General features: G+C 48.9%; 1 protein-coding gene across 1 annotated transcript in view; it reads left to right on the forward strand.

Annotated features, from left to right (window-relative positions):
• Positions 1 to 10,799, forward strand: part of LOC125446299 (zinc-binding protein A33-like) — a 33,444-nt gene extending 22,645 nt beyond the window's left edge. Inside the window, exon 6 of the mRNA XM_048519776.2 lies at positions 10,296 to 10,799. Coding sequence (XP_048375733.2) covers positions 10,296 to 10,774 — 479 coding nt within the window. The 3' untranslated portion in view covers positions 10,775 to 10,799. The remainder of the gene's footprint in view (positions 1 to 10,295) is intronic.
• The last annotated feature ends 4,117 nt before the right edge of the window (positions 10,800 to 14,916 follow it).

The following is a 14,916-nucleotide window of genomic DNA, read 5'->3' on the forward strand; positions in this document are numbered from 1 at the left end:
AGGCAGGTGTGCTTTATGCCTTCTTCATCACCTACATGTGATACAAATTTCAAAGAATTATGTACCTGAACCCCCAAGTCTCTCTGTTCTAGCAGCACTACCAAAGGTCCCACTTTTAATGATATAAGTTTTGCCATTGTTGTTTAACTAAAATGTAATATCTCGCATTTATCCAAATCAAACTCCATCTGCTGCTCCTCAGCCCATTAACCCAATTGATCAAGACCTCTTTGCAATCTGAAATAACCTTCGTCACTGTTCACTATACTAACAATCTGCAAACTTACAAACCTTGCTTTCTATATTCTTGTCTAAATCATTTATATAAATGACAAACACGCATGGACCCAGCACCGATCCCTGTGGCATGCCTCTGGGAACAGGCTTCCAGTCCATTAAACCACTCTCCACCAACACTTGCTTACAATTTTTAAACCAATTTTGTATCCAATTGACAAGCTGTCCCTGAAATCCCACACTATCTTACTTGTTAGTCAACCATGTGGAACCTTGTCAAAGGCTTTGCTAAACTCCAGGGAAATAACGTCCACTGCTCTGCCCCATCAAACTGTTTTGGTAATTCCCTCAAAAAACTCAATTCACGTTTGTGAGTCACAGTCTCCCTCACACAAAAGATGTAATGCCCATAACTCTGAGCGAGGAGGCCTAAATTCGAGTCTCACTTGTCCCTGAAGTGTGTCGTAACTTCAGTTGATGCGAATATAGCTGCGGAGAAATGTTTAGGTTTTTTTTCGGAAAATCAGCGCTAACATTTTTCAATATCCCCTGATCTTCCGCTGTGGAATTGGAGTTCATGTTTAGGACAATCCTGAACATGCTCATAAATGTCAGCCTGCACTTTGGTTCATTGTTTGTTAACCAGCTGTACGCTGGCAGTCAGGTGGAAAATGCAGGTGCATGTGGCTATATGATAAGGCTGAAAGCAGCTACAGACAGAGAGTTGCAAGATGACTGTGCTGTTTTGCCTTCATATGGTGGTTTCAGATGCCAGCAACTCCCCGAGGTGTTGATTCACTGCAGGCAGCAACGTAATGCATGGGTTAGCACAATTCGAAAGCCCTTCACTCTTTGCACAGTCAGCACAGACCTGGACAGGTGGCAGGAGATGTGGATTTTCAAAGACGGTCACAGAGCAAGTTCTGACAGAGCGCGTGATTTCCTTAGCTACACGTTATCTCCCCAGCAAGATAACAACATTTGAAGATAATGAAGTGTGGGGCTGGAAGAATGCAGCAGGCCAAGCAGCATCTCAGGAGCACAAAAGCTGGGGTTTGATGCTGCTTGGCCTGCTGTGTTCATCCAGCTCCACACTTTGTTATCTCAGATTCTCCAGCATCTGCTGTTCCCATTACTACTGATACAACATTCAAAGACACACTGCTTGATCCCCTGTGTTGCTAAGTTGGAGCAGTATGTTTTCCTCGGTGGAAAACAAAATTTATGGAGACTTTTAATCAGCCTAGCTGGGGACTTTAAACGTTGGACACGACAAGTGTCCCACAAGAGACCCTAAGATGACTGAGCTTTTTGCTTTCCAAACGGTAGACATGTTGATGATGCAGAAAATCAGGAACAAGTTAGAGTCCGGCAAACTTCCAAAACCTGCCCAGTATTCTGTTTTAGTTGTTAGGGAAGAGATAATGGCCAAGACTATCATCTGAATAGACATCAACACTTCATTGCCATCTCTGAAACAGAGAGTACAGGGTCTCAGTCTCAAATCCCACAAATGTTACCCAGTCATTAACTCACTGACACCAACTCTAGTCAGCGCGGCTCTCCCTGACTACTGACCCTCTGACGGTGCGGCACTCCCTCAGCACTGACCCTCTGAGAGTGCAGCACTCCCTCAGCACTGACCCTCCGACAGTGCGGCACTCCCTCAGTACTGACCATCTGACAGTGCGGCACTCCCTCAGTACTGACCCTCTGACAGTGCGGCACTCCCTCAGTACTGACCCTCTGAGAGTGCAGCACTCCCTCAGCACTGACCCTCCGACAGTGCGGCACTCCCTCAGCACTGACCCTCTGAGAGTGCAGCACTCCCTCAGCACTGACCCTCCGACAGTGCGGCACTCCCTCAGTACTGACCATCTGACAGTGCGGCACTCCCTCAGTACTGACCCTCTGACAGTGCGGCACTCCCTCAGTACTGACCCTCTGACAGTGCGGCACTCCCTCAGTACTGACCCTCTGACAGTGCCTGGTCCCTAGGTACTGAACCTCTGACAGTGCGGCACTCCCTCAGCACTGACACTCTGACAGTGCTGCACTCCTTCAGCACTGACCCTCCGATAGTGCGCGCTCCTGCAGTACTGACCGTCTGACAGTGCGGCACTCCCTCAGTACTGACCCTCTGACAGTGCGCGCTCACTCAGTACTGTCCCTCTGACAGTGCGGCACTCCCTCAGTACTGACCCTCTGACAGTGCAGCGCTTCTTCAGTACTGACCCTCTGACAGTGCGCGCTCCCTCCGTACTGACCCTCTGACAGTGCCGCACTCCCTCAGTACTGACCCTGTGACAGCGCGGCACTCCCTCAGTACTGACCCTGTGACAGCGCAGCACTCCCTTAGTACTGACCCTCTGACAGTGCGGCACTCCCTCAGGACTGACCCTCCGACAGTGCAGCACACCCTCAGTACTGACCCTCTGACAGTGCGGCGTTCCCTCAGTACTGACCCTCTGACAGTGCGGCACTCCCTCAGTACTGACCCTCTGACAGTGCAGCACTCCCTCAGTACTGACCCTCTGACAGTGCGGCACTCGCTCAGTACTGACCCTCTGACAGCGCGGCACTCCGTAGGTACTGACCCTCTGACAGTGCAGCGCTTCTTCAGTACTGACCCTGTGACAGCGCGGCACTCCCTCAGTACTGACCCTCTGACAGTGCGGCACTCCCTCAGTACTGACCCTCCGACAGTGCAGCACTCCCTCAGTACTGACCCTCTGACAGTGCAGCACTCCCTCAGTACTGAGCCTCTGACAGTGTGGCACTCCCTCAGTACTGACCGTCCGACAGTGCGGCACTCCCTCAGTACTGACCCTCTGACAGTGCGGCACTCCCTCAGTACTGACCCTCTGACAGTGAGGCACTCCCTTAGTACTGACCCTCTGACAGTGCGGCACTCCCTCAGTACTGACCCTCCGACAGTGCGGAACTCCCTCAGTACCGACCCTCTGACAGCGCAGCACTCCCTCAGTACTGACCCTGTGGCAGTGCGGCACTCCCTCAGTACTGACCCTCTGACAGTGCGGCACTCCCTCAGTACTGACCCTCTGACAGTGCGGCACTCCCTCAGTACTGACCCTCTGACAGTGCAGCACTCCCTCAGCACTGACCCTCTGACAGTGCAGCATTCCCTTTGTACTGACCCTATGACAGCGCGGCACTCCCTTAGTACTGACCCTGTTACAGTGCAGCACTCCCTCGGTACTGACCATCTGACAGTGCAGCACTCCCTCAGTACTGACCCTCTGACAGTGCGGCACTCCCTCAGTACTGACCCTCTGACAGTGCGGCACTCCCTCAGTACTGACCCTCCGACAGTGCGGCACTCCCTCAGTACTGACCCTCCGACAGTGAGGCACTCCCTCAGTACTGACCCTCTGACAGTGCGGCACTCCCTCAGTACTGACCCTCTGACAGTGCGGCACTCCCTCAGTACTGACCCTGTGACAGTGCGGCACTCCCTCAGTACTGACCCTCTGACAGTGCGGCACTCCCTCAGTACTGACCCTCTGACAGTGCGGCGCTCCCTTCATACTGACCCTCTGACAGTGCGGCACTCCCTCAGTACTGACCCTCTGACAGTGCGGCACTCCCTCAGTACTGACCCTCTGACAGTGCGGCACTCCCTCAGTACTGACCCTCTGACAGTGCGGCACTCCCTCAGTACTGACCCTCTGACAGTGCGGCACTCCCTCAGTACTGACCCTCTGACAGTGCGGCACTCCCTCAGTACTGACCCTCTGACAGTGCGGCACTCCCTCAGTACTGACCCTCTGACAGTGCAGCGCTATCTCAGTACTGACCCTCTGACAGTGCAGCACTCCCTCAGTACTGACCCTCTAACAGTGCCGCACTCCCTCAGCACTGACCCTCTGACAGTGCAGCATTCCCTTTGTACTGACCCTATGACAGCGCGGCACTCCCTCAGTACTGACCCTGTGACAGCGCGGCACTCCCTCAGGACTGTCCCTCTGACAGTGTGACACTCCCTCGGTACTGACCCTCTGACAGTGCAGCACTCCCTCAGTACTGACCCTCTGACAGTGCGGCACTCCCTCAGGACTGTCCCTCTGACAGTGTGACACTCCCTCGGTACTGACCCTCTGACAGTGCAGCACTCCCTCAGTACTGACCCTCCGACAGTGCGGCACTCCCTCAGTACTGACCCTCCGACAGTGCAGCACTCCCTCAGTACTGACCCTCTGACAGTGCGGCACTCCCTCAGTACTGACCCTCTGACAGTGCGGCACTCCCTCAGTACTGACCCACTGACAGTGCGGCACTCCCTCAGTACTGACCCTCTGACAGTGCGGCACTCCCTCAGTACTGACCCTCTGACAGTGCGGCACTCCCTCAGTACTGACCCTCTGACAGTGCAGCACTCCCTCAGTACTGACCCTCTGACAGTGCGGCACTCCCTCAGTACTGACCCTGTGACAGTGCGGCACTCCCTCAGTACTGACCCTCTGACAGTGCGGCGCTCCCTTCATACTGACCCTCTGACAGTGCGGCACTCCCTCAGTACTGACCCTCTGACAGTGCGGCGCTCCCTTCATACTGACCCTCTGACAGTGCAGCACTCCCTCAGGTGTATCCCGCCTGATGTGATGTGGGTTATTTGCATGAATTGCTGGAGTTGTACTAAAGATCACCATGTTCCTGTGTTGTCTTGTGAATGTGTCTCACTGAGTGTCAGATTTGACAGAGAATTCACTCTGGTGGAGAAATTCACTTCGATTTATTGCAGTACCTTTTAACAAAAAAGGTCTCATAGAAATTTGTCATTTCCTTCAAAGGACTAACTATAAGAGTGTGGAAATCATGCATCCGTGATATTTTTTGCCCAAAGTAGACACGATAAGGAAACTGCTCATTCGGTGTTAGTTGCTACTCATATACACAATAAATCCCCTGTTTATTACCATATCAAACACCCGAAGTACAGGCTCAACATGGAACATGGAGTATCTCGTGGAAATTTGTATATAGGCAAATGCTCCCTTTACTCCATTGAACTGACAGTAAAGCTCTCTCTACATTGTCTCCTTCAAACATCCCCAGGACAGGGACAGCACGGGATTACTTCCGGAGTAAAGCTCCCTGTTCTCCTTTAATCTGGAAGTAAAGCCTCCTCTGTTGCCTCCCAATCAGACAGCCCCAGGACAGGGGCAGTTTAGGATTCAATAGTGAGTTATGCTACCTTGTTCTGTCCCCATTAAACACTCCCATGTAAAGGATGGCATGTGATTAGACACAGAGTCCTTATCAAACACTCTGAGGACAGGTATAGCTCAGGATTAAACAAAGTAAAACATCTTCTACACTGGTTCATGAACCCCAGGGCCGCTACAGCAGGAGTTGGATAAAATTGACTGAGGAGGGCATTGTTATCAGAAGGATATTATGAAACTAGAGAGGGTTCAGAAGAGATTTACCAGGATGTTGCAGGGAATGGAAGTTTTGGGTTTTTAGGAGAGGTTGGATAGCCCGGAGCGTTTTTCACTGGAGAGCAGGAGGGTGAATCTTCTGGAGATTTACAAAATCATGAGGGTTGTTGATAATGTAAGTGGTGCAGTGACAGTATCCATAGCCCTTGACTGAGAGTCCTGGGTTCAAGTCCCAACTGCTTCAGAGATGTGTAATAACACCTCTGAACAGTTTGATTAGAGTCACAGAGTTGTACAGCACAGGGGAAAATAAAACCTTCAGTCGAACTTGTCCATGCTGACCAGCGATCCTAAATTAATCCAGTTGCACGTGGCCCATGTCCATTTAAAACCTTCCTATCCATGTACCCATCCAAATGCCTTTTAAATGCTGTAATTGGACCAGCCTCCATCACTCCCTCTGACAGCTCATTCCATACACACACCACCTTCTGTGTGAAAAAGTTGCCCCTTAAGTTCTTTTTAAACCTATCCCCTCTCACCTATATCTTCTCGTTTTGGACTCCCCTATCCTGGGGAAAAGACCTTGGCTATTGACCCTATCCATGCCCCTCAAGATTTTATAAACCTCTATAAGGTCACCCCTCAGCTTCCGCCATTCCAGAGAAAATACCCCCAGCTTATTCAGCCTCTCCCTATCACTCAAAATTAGAAAAATAGGTGAGATTAAAATAAAACAAGGGCCACAAATATACATTTCAAGTCTTCTCTGCCATTCAATAGGATAGATCTGAAGGGATGACATTGGTGGCTCAGTGGCTAGCAATGCTGCCTCACAGCCCCAGAGACCCAGATTCGATCCCACCCTTGCATGACTGTCTGTGTGGAGTTTGCACATTCTCCCTGTGTCTGTGTGGGTTTCCTCCGGGTGCTCGAGTTTCCTCCCACAGCCCAAAGATGTGCAGGTTAGGTGGCTTGGCCATGCTAAATTACCCATAGTGTGCAGGGGAGTGTAAATTAGGTGGATTAGATAGGGGAAATAGCAGGATGGATCTGGGTGAGATGCTCTTCAGCGGGCTGGTGAGGACTTGTTGGGCCAAATGCCCTGTTTCCACACTGTAGGGATTCAAACATGAAAAAAAAATTCTAAGACCAAGTGTCACATTAACTCTGCTTTTTCCTTCCACAGATGCTGGCAGGCCTGCTGAGTTTCTCCAGCAATTTCTGTTTTTCAGCATCTGCAGTTTGCTTTCCAATAAGATTGTGGTTGATTTGATTTTATCCGTTACATTCCTGCACACCCTCTGGTAATCTTTCACCCCACAGCCATCAGGAAACTACCTACCTCTACCTTAAAAATATTGAAATATTCAGTACCCATTGCCTTTTGAGGAAAGGGATTCCAAAGAATCTCAACTCTCTAAGAAAAAAGAAATGCTTCCCTATTTCTGTCTTAAGTGGATGCCTGCTAATTTTTAAACTCTAACCCTTAGTTCTCGCTTCTCCCTCAAGAGAAACTGGGGAAAGCCCATACAAGAAATGAAAGCTATCATGTTGGGCCAAAGGGCCTATTTCCACACTGTAGGGATTGTACACTCTGTTGTATGATCTACACGGGGCAATAAAACATTCAATTTGAAAGAGCTCAGAAAAGATTTACCAGGATGTTGCCAGAGTAGGAGAGTTTGAGCTATAATGAGAGGCTGAATAGGCAATTCTCCCTGGAGCCTCAGAGGCTGAGGGGTGACCTTACAGAGGTTTATAAAATCCTGAGGAGAATGGGTAGGGTAAATAGCCATGGTCTTTTTCCCAGGATAGTGAAGTCCAAAGCTAGAGGGCAAAGGTTGAAGGTGAGAGGGGAAAGATTTAAAAAGGACCTAAGGTGCAACTTTTTCACACAGAGGGTGGTGCGTGTGTGGGATGAGCTGCCAGAGGAATTGGTGGAGGCTGGTACAATTACAACATTTAAAAGGCATCAGGATGGGTACATGAATAGGAAGGGTTTAGAGGGATAGGGTCCAAATGCTGGCAAATGGGACTGGATTCATTTAGGATATCTGGTCAGCATGAACAAGTTGGACCAAAGGGTCTGTTTCTGAGTTGTATGTCTGTATGGCTCTAACTAAATACCCTTAACAAGAGCAAACTGAAACAAACCAGGCCACTGTGATGAGATTCTCTGAAATGGATTCTAAGGAATGCCTTAAATAGGGAATGGTTTAGGGTAGCCTTTCTGAAGCTTAATGCCCAAGAAAATGAAAGAATATTCAACTGACTGAAAGCATTGTCAGCACAAATTTGTTTTCGCAACCCTTCGAAAGAGTTTCAGATCAACACTTGAAATGGATCGAATTTATATGGAAAATAAGTAGGTGGTGAGGAGGGGATGGGAAGAACTGGAAAGCGAATGGACATTGTGGGCCAAATGGCCTTCGGATTCGATGAGCATTTTGCTGAGGCCAGGCGCAGAACCTGACAGCGTAGAAGGAGGCCATTTGATCCATCATGCCCCTGCTAGCCCTATGAGCAAGCTCTCGGATTGGTCCCACTCCTCCTCGCCCTTCCCCTGCCACTCCATCAATTATCCCCTTCCCCAGGTCTCGGGGCCATCAGCAACGTTTCTCTTCGGGGACTGAGGGAAGGAGCAGTTGGTCAAAAAAAACAGCAGACAGAAGAAACAGCGCAGTACAGCTTTACTGTTACAGCCTGTGGTTAACCACAGCTCCTATACCTCAGCGGCTGGCCCTGCTCATGTTTAGTTGACTCACCCTCCTCATCTCTCACTGCCACGGTCTCGAGTGCAGCGCAGTAGCAGCAGAGCTGCCGCTATTGAGGTGGAAGTGAATGCGAATGAGATTGCGTCAAGTCAGTGGCCATAAATAGCTCCCAGATGTGTCTGTGATTATCTCCAGGGCAACTAAGGTGAGTCTGGTTTAAGATGGTGAAAAACGGGGCCATGCAAGACAACTTGAGCACTTGGAGCCTCAGTTTCGGTTCAATCAGCAGCCCGCTTGCCCCTTATTCAGGGACAGGGTTGGGGGTTAGGGTAGGGGTTCCTTCTTCAAGTCCCTTTGTAGCATAACTATTCGCATTGATATTCCAATGCGGGACTGAAGGACCATTGTATTACCTGTCGAAGGAGATGTTGTGCCACCGGACCAGAAGCCTGGAGTGATCAGTGCCCTGCTCAAATCTCACCATGGCAACTGGTGGAATTTAAAATCTGATGGAATAAATCTGGAAATATAAATCTAGTATCATGAATAACTATCGTCAGTGTTTGCAAACTCACATCTGGTTCACCCATAGCTTTTAGGAAAGGAAATCTGCCATCCCTCACCGGTCTGGCCTACGTGTGACTCCAGACCCACAGCAATAGTGCTCGACTGTTAACTGCTCTCTGAAATCAGCCTGGCAAACCTCTCAGTTTAAGGGTAATAATGATTGGCCACAAATGATGGCCTTGCCAGAAATACCCACACCCGCGAAAGGGCTCATTGTTAAAAATGATGACAAGAAGCTTTTGAGCCAAATGTCAATAAATCCTTTCACCAATTTGACAAGATCGTAAAAGCAAAATACTGCGGATGCCATAAATCTGAAACGAAACGTGGAGAACGTTGGAGAAACTCAGCAGGTCCAGCAGCATCTGTGGAGAGAGAAACAAAGTTGATGTTTTGAGCGTCTCTGAAGAAGAGTCATATTGGACTGGAAACGTTAACTCCGTTTGTCACTCCACTGGTGCTGGCAGACTGCTGAGTTTCTCCAGCGTTCTCAGTATTTTGCTTTAGATTTCCAGCACCTGCAGTTTTTTTTGCTTTTATGATCACGAAGCTTCTGTATTTTGCTTCACAGAAGGATAGAAAATAGGAACAGGAATAGGCCATTCAACCCTTCACGTCTGCTCACCCATTCATTATGATCATGGCTGACCATCCAAATCAATAGCCTGTACATTCACCGCCCCCCCAACCCCATCAATACACTTTGACCCCTTTCGCTCTCTATTGCAATATCCAAGTCTTCCTTGAAATCATGCAACATTTTGACTTTGTTTGTTTTTGGTGATAATGAATTCTATAGGCTCAGCATTTTCGAGCTGAAGAGATTTCTCCTGATCTCTGCCCTAATTGGCTGATGCTGTATGCTCAGCCTAATGCGACTTCTGCATCTGGAATCCCTTCATCATCAGGAAGGCCCTTCAAGATATGTACTTTGGCATAATTTGTTACATCATAATGATTGTAGAGTCAGGTACAATGGTTTGGCCGCCCACTTTCTGATCTCCTGACATGTTTTTTAACTACTTTATCAGCCTATGTTTTGATTTAACTTGTTCAGAGATGTTGTGACGCATCTCTGGAGCAATTGGGGCCTGAACCCAAGCTCCATGGCTCAAGGATAGAGAGACCACAATAGGTCCCTCTGATCTCCTTAAATATTTTTTATTTATTTAACCTATTTTCCTAATCAGTCTGTTTGATGATGTTATTATATACCCCTGGAACCCTGGTCCCTCGGTCCAGGCATATGGACACTACCGCTGCACCCCCTCCGATCTCCTTATATTCTACATTCGGCTTAAATTGGGGACGATCAATCACAAGTTGGCCAATAATCGACTCTGTTGTTTTCTCTCGCTCTCGTGCCTTGCAGTGCCAGCCCCGCTGACCCTTGACCCTCGCTCCGCCAACCCGTACCTGGTGCTCTCAGAGGATTTGACTGCCGCCAAGTATTCGTACGCCTCGCAGCAGCTTCCTGACAACTTGGAGCGTTTCGACTTCTGCGCCTGTGTGCTGGCCTCGGAGGGCTTTGAGTCTGGCAAGCACTACTGGGAGGTGGATGTGGGCAGACAGCCGGACTGGGACGTAGGGGTAGCGGCGGAGTCCATCGACCGGGAGGGCTGGGTAATTCTCACCCCGGAGAACGGCTTCTGGACCTTCGGCCATGTGGAGCGCTCCAGGATCGGCGTCTACCTGGACCATGAGGAGGGCCAGGTGTCGTTCTATGATGCTGAGGACATGGCCCACCTCCATACCTTTGTGGACACCTTTAGCGAGAAGCTCTTCCCGTTCTTTTACCCCAGTGCAGACACCAACACTGACCCTCTCAAAATCTGCCACCAGGTTATCTGAGAGCTGGGGGTTTTGAAGTGGTTGGAGGGCGCGGAAAGGGGAATGATTGCAGTTTCTTTCCTTTTAAGAGAGAAGTTATTCCATGGGATGCAGAAGTTCTTGGCTGGAACTTGCTTTGCTGCCTGCTGATTGCTCTCACCCTGAGTGGGACGGCTAAGGGCTGACCACAAGGTGTGGAGCTGGAGGAACACAGCAGGTCAGGCAGCATCAGAGGAGCAGGAACATCAGGAACAATGTTGCCTGTTCCTCCAGCTCCACACCTCGTTATCTCAGACTCCAGCATCAGCAGTTCCTACTATCTCTGAGGGCTGACCACATTGCTTTGAGTCTGGAGTCACGCAGAGGTGATGGCCCAGTGGTATTACAGCGGGACTGTTAGTCCAGAGGCCCAGATAATGTCCTGGAGACCCGGGGTTCAAATCTCACCACGGCAGATGGTGGAATTTGAATTCAGTAAAAATATCTGGATTTAAGAATCTAACAACGACCATGAATCCATCGTTTATTGTTGGAGAAAAACCCATCTGGTTCACTAATGCCCTTTAGAGAAGGAAACTGTCCCCCTTACCTGATCTGGCCGACATGTGACTCCAGACCCAAAACAATGTGATTGACTCTTAACTGCCCTGTAGGCAATTAGGGATGGACAATAAATGCTGCCTGGACAGTGATGCGCTCATCCCATGAATAGATAAAGAATAAAGAAAAACACCAGGTGCGGATTGCAGCTAAAGTATTGTGTGCTGTTCTGGGACCCATGCTACAGGAGGGATGGCATTGCATACAGTCATAGAAATGTACAGCGCGGAAAACAGGCCCTTCGGTCCAATTTGTCCGTGCTGACCAGATATCCTAAATGAATTAAGTCCCATTTGCCAACATTTGGCCCATATCCCTCTAAACCCTCCCTATCCATGTACCCATGCAGATGCCTTTTAAATGTTGTAACTGTACCAGCCTCCACCACTTCCTCTGGCAGCTCGTTCCATACACACTCCGCCCTCTGTGTGAAAAAGTTACGCCTCAGGTCCCTTTTGAATTTTTGCCGTCACGCCTTAAACCTCTGCTGTCTAGGTTCAGGTTTAAATTCCCCGACACTAGGAGAAAAAAACCTTGTCTATTTACCCTGTTCATGCCCCTCATGATTTTATAAACCTCTGTAAGGCCACCCCTCAGCCTCTGATGCTCCATGGAAAATAGCCCCAGCCTATTCAGCCTCTTCCTATAGATCAAACCCTTCAACCCTGATATCATCCTGGTAAATCTTTTCTGAACCCATTGAAGCTTAACACCATCTTTACTACATCAGTGAGACCTGAACTGAACCCAGTATTCTGAAAGTAACCTAACCATTGTCATGTACAGCTGCAACATGACCCTCCCAACTCCTATACTCAATGCACTGACCAATAAAGGCAGCAGGGGACATTGACCAGGATGTTGCCTTGACTAACGAGTTTCAGTTCGGAAGACAGTTTGGACAGACTGGGGTTGATTTCTTTAGATCAGAGAAGACTGAGGGAGTTGGGGTCGTGGGGATCTGGTTGAAATGTACACAATTATGAGGGGCCACAATATGTTGAAGGCAAGAAATCTTTTCTGGACTTGCTGGAAGGATCAATGACCAGGGGACACAGAGTCGTGGTAAGGGCGGTAGGTTTAGAGAGGATATGAGGTTCTTTTCCATCCAAACGGTGTTGGGAAACTGAAACTCGCTGCCCATGAAGGTGGTAGACTCACAATCCCTCAGAACATTTAAGAATATAGATGTGTACAGGCAATGCCAAGGGAAAAATGGGATTCGAATAGTTAGACTGGTGCAGGCTTGATAGGCCAAAGGGCATTTTTCTGTCCTGCTGACCTCTTTTCCTTCCCTGAGAGACACCAGTGAATCAGATGCATTTTATTTAATGACAGCTATCAATGGGATGGTGACCATGGTTGACACCAGCTTTACGTTCTGATTTATTCATTGAATTTAAACTCCATCACCGCCCCACTTTAGTAGCCCATGCCTTTGGATTACAGGACAACGAAATCACCGCCATGACACCAAGGCCCCCTGTTGTGGCTCTGCCGATCTCAGACCTAGATCTACAGTCCTGCGGTCTCAGAAGAATGAGAGATGATGAAATTGAAGCATCAATGATTCTTAAAGGGTTTTCTCCGGGGGGAAAGATGAGAAACCGTTTCACTCCGTTGGAGAATCTAGAAGCAGGAAGCTCAGGACCACAGTCATGGTTTGACGATTTGGGACTGAGATGAAGCTAAATTTCTTCACTTCATGGGTTGCGAGTTTTTGGTCCTAGGGAGCTGTCTTGTTGACCACATCCAGGACAAAGATTGTGGCGACTGAGGGAGTTAAGGGAATGCTGTGGAAAGGTGAGTCCCTGGAACGTGGAACTTAGGCCCATTGGAGCCCACACTTGACTGTCTGAAGCGCATTACACCCAATCTCTCTGCATTTCCAATAGCCAATTCACTGAACTGGCACATCGTTGGGGATGAAACCCACACAGAAATGGGGAGAATGTGCAAACTCCACACAGACAGTCACCTGAGGCTAGAATCAAACCTGGGTCCCTGGCGCTGTGAGGCAGCAGTGCTAACCATTGACCCACTCTAGCAAGTGAGCCAATCAGCAACAAAACGCCAGTCTGAGTAATGCTGGCTGTGAACATTGTCGTAAAAACCCCTTTGGTTGACTGATTCTCTCAAGAAACAAGCCTACAAACTTTGCTCCCCAATCCACTCTACTTATGGCCCCAGATCCACAGCAATGTGGGTGAATCTGAATCCACTCCTTGGAAATGGCCGATCATGGTGTTCAGTTGCACCAAACAGCCGCAGGAGATGATCCATTGTGGGTGTAAATGTATCGTAGCACTTAGAGAAAAGTTGAGGGTCTCTCACCCAACTTCTCGAGGATAACTAGAAATTGGCCCGAAATGCCGGCCTCACCAGCAAAGCCTGCATCCTGCAAATGTATACATGTCAACGGACCCAGCGATAGGCAGTGTGGTTCTGACAACACTGTGGAAGAAAATATTGGATCTGACTCTCACTATGGGCTATAGCCGCCCGCTTTAAGGCCGCACTCCAAATAAATCAGAAACATTTTCAAAGTTTGCAGCCGCTTACTTTCTTTCCAGGCTTGCGAACTTGGAAAACCGGTTCTCACATTTCTCCCTACTTCATGCTTCAGTTTGATTCAATTAAACGTTTCATGAGCATGAACCGACTCGGCTAACATCCAATTCCACCCCCCCCCCCCCCCCCCCTGCCCCGACCTTTTAGTTATTCAGTCCCTATGGGTTGCATCTCCTTCCCTCTTTATATATTGAATATCCTAGGGCATGGTGTCTCTCTGTACCGGCACAACTATTTGCTTCTCTCTCTCTCTCTTTCTCTCTCTCTCTCTGTCTCTGTCTCTGGCTGAGTGCTGGGCAGGTAGACAGACTAACTTGGGCTTTCAACGCAAGTGACCATTAGTCAATTAATAGCAGCAGAGAGGCTGCTGTTGAAAAGGGCCTTTATTTCAGACTGTTTACCATCTTAATGTCAGCTACAGACATCAACGCGACCTTTGCTGTAGTATCCTGATGGCGTGCCGCAGAGATTTTTGTTCGAAGTGCTAAAGTGTGAGCGTAATGCGTGCGGTTTGGAACGTGGCTGGAGCAGCTGCTGAAGAAATGAACACAAAGCAGAGCTGTTCTTTGCCAAAGCCCCCAAGCTCCCTCTGCAGCTTGTGGCCAGAGAGAGAGAGAGGTTGTTCATTTCAGGTTGTCCCGAGCAACAAGCATCCAATGAGGGTGAGGAGAAGACCTGAAATTCTTGGATCCCTAGGTGACCTGAAGCTAATTGGGAGCAGGTTTTAATGAGCTTCCTAGGCCGGGGACTCCAAGAGATTTAAACATCATCCATTATTGACTTTAGTGGTGGAAATAAAACCAGAATGGGGTGGACAAATATTACGACTGAATCATCAGATCCCTACAATGTAGATAGAGGCCATTTGGCCTAGTGAGTGTGGAGCAACCCCTAGAAGCGTATCTCACCATATCTCCATAACAGGTCTTCTACCCCCACGACTAATCCACCTAACCTGGGCACTACGGGGCAATTTAGCATGGCCAATCCAC

Source organism: Stegostoma tigrinum, chromosome 34 (assembly GCF_030684315.1).
Source record: "Stegostoma tigrinum isolate sSteTig4 chromosome 34, sSteTig4.hap1, whole genome shotgun sequence".
Taxonomy (NCBI): Eukaryota; Metazoa; Chordata; class Chondrichthyes; order Orectolobiformes; family Stegostomatidae; genus Stegostoma; species Stegostoma tigrinum.